General features: G+C 39.1%; 1 protein-coding gene across 7 annotated transcripts in view; it reads right to left on the minus strand.

Annotated features, from left to right (window-relative positions):
• The window catches only part of CNTNAP4 (contactin associated protein family member 4), a 393,297-nt gene that overhangs the window by 110,494 nt on the left and 268,495 nt on the right, over positions 1 to 14,308 (minus strand). For 6 of the 7 annotated variants that reach the window (XM_023556694.2, XM_010596846.3, XM_023556696.2 and 3 more), the window contains one exon: positions 2,343 to 2,604. In XM_023556694.2, the coding sequence (XP_023412462.1) occupies positions 2,343 to 2,604 (262 nt within the window). Of the gene's footprint in view, positions 1 to 2,342; positions 2,605 to 7,277; positions 7,281 to 14,308 lie in introns of all 7 variants that reach the window. The other variant, XM_064273763.1, reaches the window with a different exon arrangement.

Raw genomic sequence — 14,308 nt, forward strand, 5'->3', positions numbered from 1 at the left:
TTTTAATGAAGAGACAAAAATATCCCTCATCCAAAGCACTGATCTAAATTGGACATTAATTTCCCAGATACTAATATAGTCACCTTAATTATATTACTTGTAATCATTAAAACAATACAATGCATAGCCTAAAAGTGGAAAGGATTCTACTTGGTGCCCAAGTAGACACATTCTGCACAATCTTTGCATCCCCCAAAATGTATCCAGCTCTGCACAAAATACATCAGCAAGTTAATCTGATGAAATATTTAGGTATTACATCGCACACTAATACAGAGATCCCAGTAAGACCTCTCCTCTTCTCTACTCTTTCAGACTCTTGGAAATGCACAGCCCCTCCCACCTTCCTTGGTCCTGATATATTCAACTCGAATGAATTTGTATCTTGAAAATAAAATCAACCAAATAGAAGTTCTGGCCCTCGATTTACAAATCCAGAGAGTAAAACAAAAGCTCTTGGGGAGCTCCCACCTTCCCCACTTCCTTCCTCCTCATTCAAAACAGATTGGTTACCATCTGTCATTACTCAAGAAAGCCAGTTAGTGATTTGAGCCCAAATTAACAAGATTATGAAAACATGCCCAATAACAATACTGACAAATAAAAAACAGATAATTTTTCAAGGGACTGGAGGGGATGGAAGACATCAGGTACAGGCAGTAAAGGAGGATTCTGCTGCCAAAAAATGCCACCTCCTCCACATTGTTATACCTCAACATAGTCAATATTAGCTTTACATTCCAAAGGAAGCAGGTGAGCTTAGAAATGCTAAGTGAGTTGTTCAAAGACATAAAACTAGTAAAAGAAGAATTAGGATTCAAATCCAGCTCTGCCTTTTTTTCTATGCCCTGCCACACTCAGAACTGCAAAGGAGCCACGGTGGTCATTCAATGAGCAAGAGAGCTTTGCATCTGCTGGCATTTTTCATGATAAGTCAATCACTTGTCAAGTGCCTGTCATCCGTAGAATACACTTTTTTTCATATCACCTTACACATATAGCAGGATAGTAAGTGTAAAACAGAGACACTCAAATATTTTATATCTCCTGATGGTTTAGAAAAATTGAAAAGGAGTTCAATTAAAATATTGACTGTGGTTTAATGGCATGGGAGGTTTATCAGTAAATGGACTAAAAATGCTCTTTCAAATATTACAAATATAAAGATTTTTTAAGACAAAATTATGACTATCATACAAATATAAAATGAACATTATCACCTACTTTATTTAACTTATTTATTAAGGGATCCAGTAAAATATTAGAACCAGTTCAGATGAGAATCCAAAGAGCAGACACATATATATTTTTTTTATATAGGCCATCAGAAAAACTAAAATGAATTGACTTAATAAAGGGAAAGGTCCCTGGGTGGTGCAGGTGGTCTGCACTCCACTACTAACCTAAAGGTTAGCAGTCTGAACCCCTCCAGCAGTCTCGCCAAGGAAAGTGATCTACTTTCATTAAGATTACAGCCAAGAAAACCCTATGGCGTGGTTCTATTCTGTAACACATGGGGCTGCTGTAAGTCTGAATCTACTCCATGGTAACTTATGCTAAGCTCCGCATCAGCAAACCAAAACCGAAGACTAAACCCAAAAACAAACTTGTTGCCTCCGGGTCTATTCCGACCCATGGTGACCCTAGAGGACAGAGTAGAACTGCCCCATAGGGTTTCCAAAGAGCGGCTAGTGGATTTGAACTGTCGACCTTTTGGTTAGGAGTTGTATCACTTAACCACTGCGCCTCTAAGTCTCCAAAACCTAAAACTATTTCCTGTAAATGCCTGACCATCCCAAAAGCCAAAACCTAAGCCAGACCAGACATTTGCAAATTCATGAACTGCAAATAAAGCTTATTAGTTCGTATACAAATTTAGTCTTGACAAAATTTTATTTTTAACATGGGTTAGTTGCAACCCCCGAATTTGTAGATAATTGGTCAGAACAGGTAGCCTGGAGATACCCGAACGTGCAGCGGGTGTCACGGTCTTGGGCAGACTCAGCAGTCTGGAGTACTATGCCCTTAATACATGAAATCTGGCCTGACTCTAGGTAGTTAGGTCAGAAGAACTGCATTGCAGTTGGTGTCAGAACTGCTCTTAGATTCAATAACCATCATTTCTGTTGAGAAGAACTGCTAGTGTTGGAGCCATATTGAAAAACAAGTAAGAATCAAGTTCCTCTAAGGAAGGATAATGATAATCCTATTAACTCAAGTATTCATTTATTAAACAAATATATTAATTTTTTGGTTCCGTCTAAAATTTCCTGGAGAGGAGAGAGAGAGATAATGAAATCTTACAAATCCATATGCTTTGCCTGTGGGAATACGTTTATTACCTGCTGTGATGTCAGTGGGTAATCTTCCCGGCTGGTAGAAGTTCAGTCTAAGTTTTCCATCATGAAGAAAGAGGAGGAGGCCTCCTGAGACAAGCTGAAGTTCAATGAATAGCAAAAGTCCTGACTTATTCCAAGTTCGAAATTGAAAAGTAGCAGAAACCTCATCCTCTCCAGAAGTGTCTGGCAGTGCTAAGTAACTCCTGGAGCTCAGAAAAGTCACTGGCACTGATTGTGGTTGTGAACAAGAAAATGACACATTTCCCTAAGAATAAAGTACAAGAAAAAGCACTCAGAGTGACACATCACATTAGTAATAGGGTTCGGAATATTCACAAAGGCTACTAATCATCTCACATCAACATGCTTATCATCTCTACCAACGTGAAAATGACATTTATCTTCAAGATCCTTCAAACTCCGTGGTACTATAGTCAGACAAATCTTTCTCTGGGTATGCTGGCTGAAATCCTTTTCTTCCAGCTTCTCAACTTTAGTAAAGGCATCTAACTCAACATAACTGAATCTGATAATGTATTTAAGCTCTTGTTTTTATGTTCTACTTGGCTTTCCCTTTCTGCTCATCTCACCCACTTTTCAGCTTCTGCCTTCCAATCTGCCCCAAGTAACCAATATTAATGAATAAGCATTTGTCCTTCCATATTTTTCTCCACTATCTTCAAATCTTATGTACATACATACATACTTTCAGTTATTACACATACACACAAATGTATGTATGAATGCATTTACCTACAGATTTAGCATTATTTGATCCACAAAAATAAGACCCATGTTTTATGCACTTTATCGTCTTATGCTTTTATCACTAAGCAATAGCCTATGGAAATGCCTTTGAGTTATCTGACATAACCCTAATTCATCCTTTTTATTGGATGAGTAATATTCTATTATATGAATGTTCTCATTTTTACTCCATTGTTTCCCTGTTAAAGGGCATTTACTCTATTTCTAGATATTGTCTCTACCAACAAAGTTGCAATAAATACTCTGCATGTTTCTGTGTATACTGGTATTTTTAGTTTTACAGAATAGGGTCTTAGATATAAAACTACTGTATCCATAGATCTTAATAAGTGCTCCCAGATTGTTTTCCAAAACAAACAATAAAATACTATACATTTCCACCAGTAATATCTGAGGGTATCTTTTCCCCTCATCCTTGCCAGAAGCTAGTATTCTATCACTTTTAAATTTTCACTGGTTCAATGGCAAAATGCCAAAGTGATATCTCATTTGTATTTACCTTACAGTTACCTGACTACTAGTGAATCTGAGCATTTTTCATAGATTTGTTGTTCATCTGGACTTGCTTTTCTACAAAAGGTCTGTTCATGCCCTCTCTGTCCATTTTTTCATTTTCTTTCCTTTTGGAATATTTTTGTCTTATTATTTTGTCCTTTGTCACCGGATTTACATATAGTCCTTCCTGATCTAATGCTTTGCAATAAACGTTCAAGATATAATATTGGAATTGCATGAATTCAGCCATTAAAATATTGTATATGAAAAAATAATTTGTGGAGACAGAGTCACCATGACACTACAGACAGAAGCACCACGCCATCCCTCTAAAACAAAGATATGAAAAACTAAGTAAAACAGATACAAACATCAGTTCTGGAACCCTAAGCATAAAATGAAGGGAAAAGAACTCAACCAAGCACAGAATGGAATAAGAAATGGACAGAGAACAGAGAATGAAGAGAGCTAAGGAGTAGAGGTCCCCTACCAGCGAACATGGCATAAACTTGCCATCTTGGACCTTGGCCACCAAGAATGGTGGACGGAGAGTACGGGAAGGCAGCTTCATGGAGCTCCCTACAGGAGACAGGGCACCTAGTGACCAGGGATACAAGTTTTCCCAGCCCCCACCCCTCTTCCCTCTACATAGCTTCTACCACTTTCCAACAGGCCATGGTCACTCAGCCAGAGAGACAGCGGCTCCTTACCACCCAGATCTGCCCCACCCCCACCAGACAGCTCCTTCAGTGCCATTTTGTCGTTGTTGTCATTTGGCTTTTTGTTTGTTTTTTTGTTTCTTCTCTCTCTCTCTTACTTCCTTTCCTTTCTCCTGCCAACCTAACCGTGTGTGTCCTCTCTGTTCCTTCTTAACAGGTTGTGCCACAACACTCAACTAGAGAGCCACCAGCACATGGCTTCTCTGGGACCACACCACACCCCTGGCAGGCTCCCTTGGTGCCATTTTTTTTGTTTGTTTCTTATCTCTCCCTTCCTTTTCTTTCTCCCCGCCACTTAGACGCTTGTGCCGGCTCTATCCCTTCTTGACAGGCTGTACCATACCACTCAGTCAGAGAGCCACCAGCACGCAGATTTCCCAGGTTCACACTACCCCACCAGCAGACTACCCTAGTGTCATTTGTTTGTTTGTTTGTTTGTTTGTTGTTTCTTATTTTTCCCTTCCTTTCTTTCCTCTCTCACACCCACCTAGCCTCATGAGTCATCTCCGCCCCTTCTTGATGGGCTGAACAATACTGCTCAGATAAAGAGCCACCAGCACACAGCTTCCCCAGGCCATCCCATCGGCAGGCTCCCTCAACATCATTTTTTATTTTTTATTTATTTTTTTCCATCAGTTTCTTATCTCTCTCTCCCTTCCTTTACATTCTGCCATCCACCGAGCCCCATGTGCTGTTCCCACTGCATCTGGACAGGCTGTGACACACTAGTCAGTGAGAGAGACATCAGTTCGCTGCCACCCAATTCTGTCCCACACCCAACAGCTGCCACCCCAACACCATATTAATTTTTTTGTTCTTGTCATATTTGGTTTTGTTTTTTCATTTTTACCTTCTTCACTCTCTTTCCCTCCATTTCTTTCCTTTCTCAAGCCCACTTAGCCCCATTCACCACCCATGTCCTTTTTTTAAAATAATTTTTATTGTGCTTTAAGTGAAAGTTTAAATTTCAAGTCAGTCTCTCACAAAGAAACTTATATACACCTTGCTACATACTCCCAATTACTATCCCTCTAATTACACAGCCTGCTCCCTCCCTCCACTCTCTCTTTTCGTATCCATTTTGCCAGCTTCTAACACCCTCTACCCTCTCATCTCCCCTCCAAGCAGGAGATAACAACATAGTGTTAAGTATCCACCTGATCCAAAAGCTCACTCCTCACCAGCATCCCTCTCCAACCCACTGTCCAGCTCAATCCATGTTGGAAGACTTGGCTTCGGGAATGTTTCCTGTCCTGGGCCAAAAGAAGGTCCAGGGCAATGACCATCGGGGTCCTTCTAGTCTCAGTCAGACCATTAAGTCTGGTCTTTTTATGAGAATTTGGGGTCTGCATCCCACTGCTCTCCTACTCCCTCAGGGGTTCTCTGTTGTGTTCCCTGTCAGGGCAGTCATCAGCTGTAGCCAGGCACCATCTAGTTCTTCTGGTCTCAGGATGATGTAGACTCTGGTTCATGTGCCCCTTCCTGTCTCTTGGGCTCGTAATTACATTGTGTCCTTGGTGTTCTTCATTCTCCTTTGATCCAGGTGGGTTGAGACTCATTGATGCATCTTAGAGGGCCGCTTGCTAGCATTTAAAACCCCAGACGCCACTCTTCAAAGTGGAATGCAGAACGTTTTGTTAACAGATTTTATTATGCCAATTGACTTAGATGTCCCCTGAAACCATGCTCCCCAAATGCCTGCCCCTGCTACGCTGGCCTTCGAAGCATTCAGTTTGTTCAAGAAACTTCTTTCCTTTTGGTTTAGTCCCATTGCACTGACCTCTCCTATATTGTGTGTTGTCTTTCCCTTCATCTAAAGTAGTTCTTATCTACTATCTAGTTAGTGAATACCCTTCTCCCACCCTCCCTCCCTTCCCACCATGTAGCCACAAAAGAGTGTTTTTTCTCTGTTTAAACTATTTCTCAAGTTCTTAAAATAGTGGTCTTATACAATATTTGTCCTTTTGCAACTGACTAATTTCACTCAGCATAATGCCTTCCAGGTTCCTCCGTGTTATGAAATGTTTCACAGATTCCTCACTGTTCTTTATCGGTGTGTAGTATTCTATTGTGTGAATATACCATAATTTGTTTATCCATTCATCTGTTAATGGGCACCTTGGTTGCTTCCATCTTTTTGCTATTGTAAACAGTGCTGCAATAAACATGGGCGTGCACATATCTACTTGTGTAAAAACTTATTTCTCTAGGATATATTCTAAGGAGTGGAATTGCTGGGTTGCATGGTAGTTCTATTTCTAGCTTTTTAAGGAAGCGCAAAATCTATTTCCAAAGTGGTTGTACAATTTTACATTCCCACCAGCAGTGTAGAGGTGTTCCAGTCTCTCCACAGCCTCTCCAACATTTATTATTTTGTGTTTTTTGGATTAATGCCAACATTGTTGGAGTGAGATGAAATCTCATTGTAGTTTCAATTTGCATTTCTCTAACGGCTAATGATCATGAGCATTTCTCATGTATCTGTTAGCTGCCTGAACGTCTTCTTTAGTGAAGCGTCTATTCATATCTTTTGCCCATTTTTTAACTGGGTTATTTGCCTTTTTGTAATTGAATTTTTGCAGCATCATGTAGATTTTAGAGATCAGGTGCTGATCGGAAATGTCATAGCTAAAAACTTTTTCCCAGTCTGTAGGTAGTGTTTTTACTCTTTTGGTGAAGTCTTTGGATGAGCATAGGTGTTTGATTTTTAGGAGCTCCCAGTTATCTAGTTTTTCTTCTGCATTCTTAATAAGGTTTTGTATACTGTTTATGCCATGTATTAGGGCTCCTAACATTGTCCCTGCTTTTTCTTCCATAATCTTTTTTGTTTTAGATTTTATATTTAGGTCTTTGATCCATTTTGAGCTCGTTTTTGTGCATGGAGTGAGGTATGGGTCTTGTTTGATTTTTTTGCAGATAGATACCCAGTTATGCCAGCACCATTTGTTAAAAAGACTGTCTTTTCCCCATTTAACTGTTTTGTGGCCTTTGTCAAATATGAACTGCTCATATGTGGATGGAATTATGTCTGGATTCTCAATTCTGTTCCACTGGTCTATATATCTGTTCTTGTACCAGTACCAGGCTGTTCTGACTACTGTGGCGGTACAATAGGTTCTAAAGTCAGGTAAAGTAAGGCCTCCCACTTTGTTCTTCTTTTTCAGTACTGCTTTACTTATCCAGGGCCTCTTTCCCTTCCATATGAAGTTGGTGATTTGTGTCTCTATCTCATTGAAGAATGTCGTTGGGATTTGGATTGGAATTGTATTAAATGTATAGATCGCTTTTGGCTGGGTTTTTATCGCTTTTGGTAGAATAGACATTTTCATAATGTTAAGTCTTCCTGTCCTTGAGCAAGGTATGTTTTCCCACTTGTATAAGTTTCTTTTGGTTTCTTTCAGAAGTGTATTGTAGTTTTCTTTGTATAAGTTTTTTACATCTCTAATAAGATTTATTCCTAAGTATTTTAACTTCTTGGGGGCTACTGTAAATGGCATTGATTTGGTGATTTCCTCTTTGATGTTCTTTTTGTTGGTGTAGAGGAATCCAACCGATTTTTGTATGTTTATCCACTCGATGGCAATGGGTTTTTTTAATCTTGTATCCTGATACTCTACTGAACTCTTCTATTAGTTTCAGTAGTTTTCTGGAGGATTCCTTAGGGGTTTCTGTGTATAAGATCATGTCATCTGCAAATAGAGATACTTTGACTTCTTCCTTGCCAATCTGGATGCCCTTTATTTCTTTATCTAGCCTAATTGCTCCAGCTAGGACCTCCAACACAATGTTGAATAAGGGTGGTGATAAAGGGCATCCTTGTCTGGTTCCCGACCTCAATGGGAATGTTTTCAGGCTCTCTACATTTAGGGTGATGTTGGCTGTTGGGTTTGTATAAATGCCATTTATTATATTGAGAAATTTTCCTTCTATTCCCATTTTGCTGAGAGTTTTTATCATGAATGGGTGTTGAACTTTGTCAAATGCCTTTTCTGCATCAATTGATAAAATCAAGTGGCTCTTGTTTTTGTTTTATTTATGTAGTGGGTTACATTGTTTTTCTAATGTTGGACCATCCCTGCATACCTGGTATGAATCCCACTTGGTCATGGTGAATTTATTTTTTTGATATGTTGTTGAATTCTATTGGCTAGAATTTTGTTGAGGATTTTTGCATTTATGTTCATGAGGGATATAGGTCTGTAATTTTCTTTTTTGGTGGTGTCTTTACCTGGTTTTGGTATCAGGGATATGCTGGCTTCATAAAACAAGTTTGGTAGTATTCCATCCTGTTCTATGCTCTGAAATACCTTTAGTTATAGTGGTGTTAACTCTTCTTTAAAAGTTTGGTAGAACTCTGCAGTGAAGCCGTCCGGACCAGGGCTTTTTTGTTGGAAGTTTTTTGATTACCTTTTCAATCTCTTCTTTTTTTATGGGTCTATTTAGTTGTTCTACTTCTGTTTGTGTCAGTTTATGTAGGTAGTGTGTTTCTAGAAATTCATCCATTTCTTCTAGGTTTTCAAATTTCTTAGAGTACAATTTTTCACAGTAATCTGATATGATTCTTTTAATTTCAGTTGGGTCTGTTGTAATATCACCCATCTCATTTCTTGTTTGGGTTATTTCCTTCCCCTCCTGGTTTTTTTTTTTTTTTTTGTCAGTTTGGCCAATGGTTTATCAATTTTGTTGATTTTTTCAAAGAACCAGCTTTTAGTCTTATTAATTCTTTCAATTAAAAAAAAAAAATTTTTTTTTTTTATTTCATTAAGTTCTGCTCTAATTTTTATTATTTGTTTTCTTCTGGTGCCTGTGGATTTCTTTTATTGCTCTCTTTCTATTTGTTCAAGTTGTAGGGATAATTCTTTGATTTTGACCCTTTCTTCTTTTTGGATGTGTGCATTTATTGATATAAATTGGCCTCTGAGCACCGCTTTTGCTGGGTCCCAAAGGTTTTAATACGAAGTGTTTTCATTCTCACTGGATTCTATGAATTTCTTTATTCCATCCTTAATGTCTTCTATAATCCAGTCTTTTTTGAGCAGGGTATTGTTCAGTTTCGAAGTGTTTCTTTTCTTTTCCCTGCTTTACCTGTTATTGATTTCCACTTTTATGGCTTTATGGTCAGAGAAGATGCTTTGTAATATTTCAATGTTTTGGATTCTGCTAAGTCTTGGTTTATGACCTAATATGTGGTCTATTCTAGAGAATGTTCCCAGTACACCAGAAAAGAAAGTATAATTGGCTGCTGTTGGGTGGAGTGTTCTGTATATGTCTTTGAGGTCAAGTTGGTTGATTGTGGCATTTAGATCTTTCGTGTCTCTATTGAGCTTCTTTCTGGATGTCCTGTCCTTCACCGAAAGTGGTGTGCTGAAGTCTCCTACTATTATTATGGAGCTGTCTATCTCATTTTTCAATGCTGATAGAGTTTGTTTTATATATCTTGCAGCTCTGTCATTGGGTGCATAAATATTTAATATGGTTATATCTTCTTGGTGTATTGTCCCTCTAATCATTATATAGTGTCCTTCCTTATCCTTTCTGATGGATTTAACATTAAAATCTATTTTGTCAGAAATTAATATTGGCACTCCTGCTCTTTTTTGATTGTTGTTTGCTTGATATATTTTTTTCCGTCCTTTGAGTTTTAGTTTGTTTGTGTTTCTAAGTCTAAGGTGTGTCTCTTGTAGGCAGCATATAGACAGATCTTGTTTTTTAATCTATTCTGCCACTCTCTGTCTCTTTATTGGTGCATTTAGTCCATTTGCATTCAGCATAATTATGGATAGGTATGAATTTAGTGCTATCATTTTGATGTCTTTATTTGTGTGTTGTTGACAGTTTGTTTTTCCCACTTAATTTTATGTGCTGAGTAGATTATCTTTATATATTATCCTTTCCTCATATTTGCTTTTGTTGATTTTGTTTCTGCTGAGTCTCTATTTTTTCCTTGTACTTTGTTCTGATGTGTAGGATAGTTTGTCTCCTTTGTGGTTACCTTACTATTTACCCCTATTTTTCTAAATTTAAACCCAACTTTTATTTCTTTGTATCGCCGTATCTTCCTCTCCATATGGAAGATCTATGATTACGTTTCTTAGCCTCTCTTTATTATTTTAATGTTGTCTTCTTTTATATTGCTATTACCCTTTTTTGACTTTTTTTTTTTAATAATCTTGTTTTGCTTTTTTGGATTTCCCTGTCTGGGTTGACTTCTGGTTGCTCTGCCCAGTGTTCTAGTGTTGGGTTGATACCTGATATTATTGATTTTCTAACCAAAGAACTCCCTTTAGTATTTCTTGTAGTTTTGGTTTGGTTTTTATGAATTCCCTAAACTTGTGTTTTTCTGGAAATGTCTTAATTTCACCTTCATATTTAAGAGACATGGATATATGACACTTGGCTGGCAATTTTTTTCCTTCGGTTTTTCAAATATGTCATCCCATTGCCTTCTTGCCTGCATAGTTTCTGCTGAGTAGTCTGAGCTTATTCTTATCGGTTCTCCTTTGTAGGTGACTTTTCATTTATCCCTTGCTGCTCTTATAATTCTCTCTTTATCTTCGGTTTTGGCAAGTTTGATTATGTCTTGGTGACTTTCTTTTAAGATATACCTTATATGGAGTTCAATGAGCATCTTGGATAGATATTTTCTCATCTTTCATGATATCAGGGGAGTTTTCTGCCAACAAATCTTCAACAATTCTCTCTGTATTTTCTGTTATCCCTCCCTGTTCTGGTACTCCAATTTTTCCCTGTTCTGGTACTCCAATCACTTGTAGGTTATCTCTCTTGGTAGAGTCCCACATGATTCTTAAGCTTTCTTCATTTTTTTAAAATTCTTTTATCTGATTTTTCTTAAAATATATTAGTGCCAAGTGGTTTATCTTTGAATTCAGAAATTCTGGCTTCTATTTGCTCAATTCTGCTCCTTTGACTTTCTATTGAGTTGTCTGCTTCTGTAATTTTATTGTTAATCTTCTGAATTTCTGATTCCTGTCTGTCTATAGATTTTTCCAGCTTATTAAACTTTTCATTATGTTCCTGAATAATCTTTCTAATTTCTTCTATTCCTTTATCTGTGTGTTCCTTGGCTTGTTCTACATATTGCCTCATTTCCTTCCTGATGTCTTAAAGGGTTCTGTATATTAAACTTTTGTATTTTGGCTCTGGTAATTCTAGGAACGCACTTTCATCCAGAAGATCCCTGGATTCTTTGTTTTGAGAGCTTGTTGAGGAGATCATGGTCTGTTTCTTTATGTGACTTGATATTGACTATTGTCTCCGAGCCATCTATAAGTTATTGTATTAGTTTATGCTTGCTTACTGTGTCGTAACTGCTTGCTTTGTTTTGTTTTGATATACCCAAGTGGACTGCTTGAGTGAGCTAGCTTGATTATTTTTGCCCTTGGAGCTCTGAAGTCCTGTCCCCAGATGGCTAGAACTACTTTCAGGTATATCAGCCTAGGAGTCCATTCACTTTTCTTGTATGAATTCAGCTCAGGTTTCCAGGTAGCTGATCATCAAGTGTGTGGTACAGGCTCCGTCCTACAGTCCTGGCATATATACCGGTATCTGATTGCAGCAGGGGGTCATGCTCTGAACGAGGCAGGGGGCTGAGAACTGACCCCCCAAGTGTCTCTAAGGAAAGTGCGTCCCTGTTCCCTAAAGCGTGCAGGTGGGTGGGTTCTGCAGATGGACCATGGGCACCCAGAGTTTTTGGTTGTAAGGACTGGGAGGTACCAGTCATCCTTGGACCTCTGTCATGGGTGGCTGGGTGACCTGAGTGGAGCTACCAGTCCTTAGGTCCCTGATGTGGGTAGGTGAGGACCTTGTTTAATAGGCAAAGCAATGTCAAACATCAAAAACTCACCTCTCCACCGCACAGCTGAAACGGTTGGAGCCTGCCAACAAGGGCCTAGTCTCTTGAAATAGGCCCACACAGGTCCATGCAGAAGGGAAAGGTCCTCAAAGTCCACAGACCATTTATGCCTGGACAGGAGCTGCTTCTGTCCTGAGCTCCCCCAGTTAGTGGAGCTAGCAAATTATCTTTTCCCCCAATTGCGAATTTTTTCCTTTTCCAAGGCCGAGAGGATGGCTCTAGGCACTCAACAGTGCCTACCTCAGGCCCAGGGAATTTAGCCACTGAAGCCAGCTTGGGGGTGTAGGGGGCACAGTAAAATATACACAAGTACTTAGCTTTTGCCAAGAATGCCATTCTTCTCTGGTTCTGGAGGTATGAGTGGGCTGTGTGGCTGGCTGCTTCTCCCTGAGGGAACTGCGGCCGAACGCTAGTACCAGCCCACAGCTGCCACGGCCACCGCTCCAGGAATGGTGCCTGAGGTCTCCTAGTGATTCAGGTCTTGTAACTCCTCTCTGCTTCTGAATGGTCTCTTCCTTCCCCTGCCCCTCAGTTCATTTTCTAAGCTTACCTTTGAAGCTCTGGGCTACCAGCTTGTCATAAATACACTTGTTTCACTTGTTTTTTCAGGTCTTTGTTGTAAAGAGGGCTCGCCAGAAGCATCTGTCTATTCTGCCATCTTGGCTCCACCTCCACCCATACCCTTCTTGACAGGCCACGCCACACTAATCAGCTACAGAGCCACCAGCACATGATTTTACTAGGTCCGCCCTGCCCCCACCTGCTGAATCCTACCACGCCATCATTTTATTTACTTTTTCTTTACATTTTTTCTTATTCTTTTTCCTTCATTTTCTTTTTCTCTCTTTTTTTTTTTTGCTTCTGTTTCTGTTTCTTTGTCTTCTTTCTCTCACTCACTTAACTCCATACATCACATCTTCTCGCTTCCCTCCTGCCTATCTGCACTGCTTACTGAGCACTGTGCCCCCGAGTGGCACTGGTATGGACAAGTGTACCTACCCTGCATTGCCCCCCTCCCTGGCCCTGCCCTGTCAGTTCTAGTACATGCTGCAAATGATCCAACCCCATCCCTACCCCTCCACTGGACCTACCACGCTGATAGAACTCTCAATAAAATAGGTATAAAAGGGAAAGTCATGAACATAATAAAGAGCACATATATAAAAAACAATAGCCAACATCATTCTTAATGGAGAGAGCTAAAACATTCCCCTTGAGAAAAGGAACAAGACAAAGATGCCCTTTATCACTACTCCTATTTAACAGTGTGCTAGTCCTAGCTAGAGCAATAAGGTAAGGAAAAGAAATAAAGGGCATCCAAATTGGTAAGAAAGAAGTAAAACTGTCCATATTTGTGGATGATATGATACTACACATAGAGAACCCAGAAGACTTCACACAAAAACTACTGGAACTTATAGAAAGGTTCAGCAGAGTAGCAAGATACAAGACAAACATACAAAAATCAGTTGGATTCCCATGCACCAATAAAGAGAACTACAAAGGAAATCAAGAAAGCAGTACCATTTATAATAGCCCCTATAAAAATAAAACATTTAGGAATAAATCTAATCAGGGATGTAAGAGACCTATACAAAGAAAACTGCAAAACACTACTGCAAAAAACCAAAAGATACCTACATAAATGGAAAAACATATCATGTTCGTGGACAGGTAGACTCAACATTGTGAAAATGTCAATTCTATGTAAGGCAATCTACAAACGAAATCTCCATCCAAATAATCATTAACTTTATGTGGAAAGGGAAGAGGCCCTGGATAAAGCATTATTAAAAAAGGAGAATAAAGTAGGAGGACTTACACTATCTGATCTCAGAATTATACAGCTACAGCAGTCAAACAGCCTGGTACTGGTACAACGACAGACACATGACCAATGGAAGAGAACTGAGAATCCAGACGTAAACCCACCCACCTATAGTCACCTGATCTTTGACAAAGGCCCGAAGTCCATTCAATGGGGAAAAGACAGTTTTTTAAAAAATGGTGCTGGCAAAAATAGATGTCCATGCAAAAAAATGAAATGACCCATACCTCCCACCATACACAAAAACTGTTCAGAATGGATCAAAGACCTAAATACAAAGCCAAAA

The sequence above is a fragment of the Loxodonta africana genome, chromosome 21 (assembly GCF_030014295.1).
Source record: "Loxodonta africana isolate mLoxAfr1 chromosome 21, mLoxAfr1.hap2, whole genome shotgun sequence".
Lineage (NCBI taxonomy): Eukaryota > Metazoa > Chordata > Mammalia > Proboscidea > Elephantidae > Loxodonta > Loxodonta africana.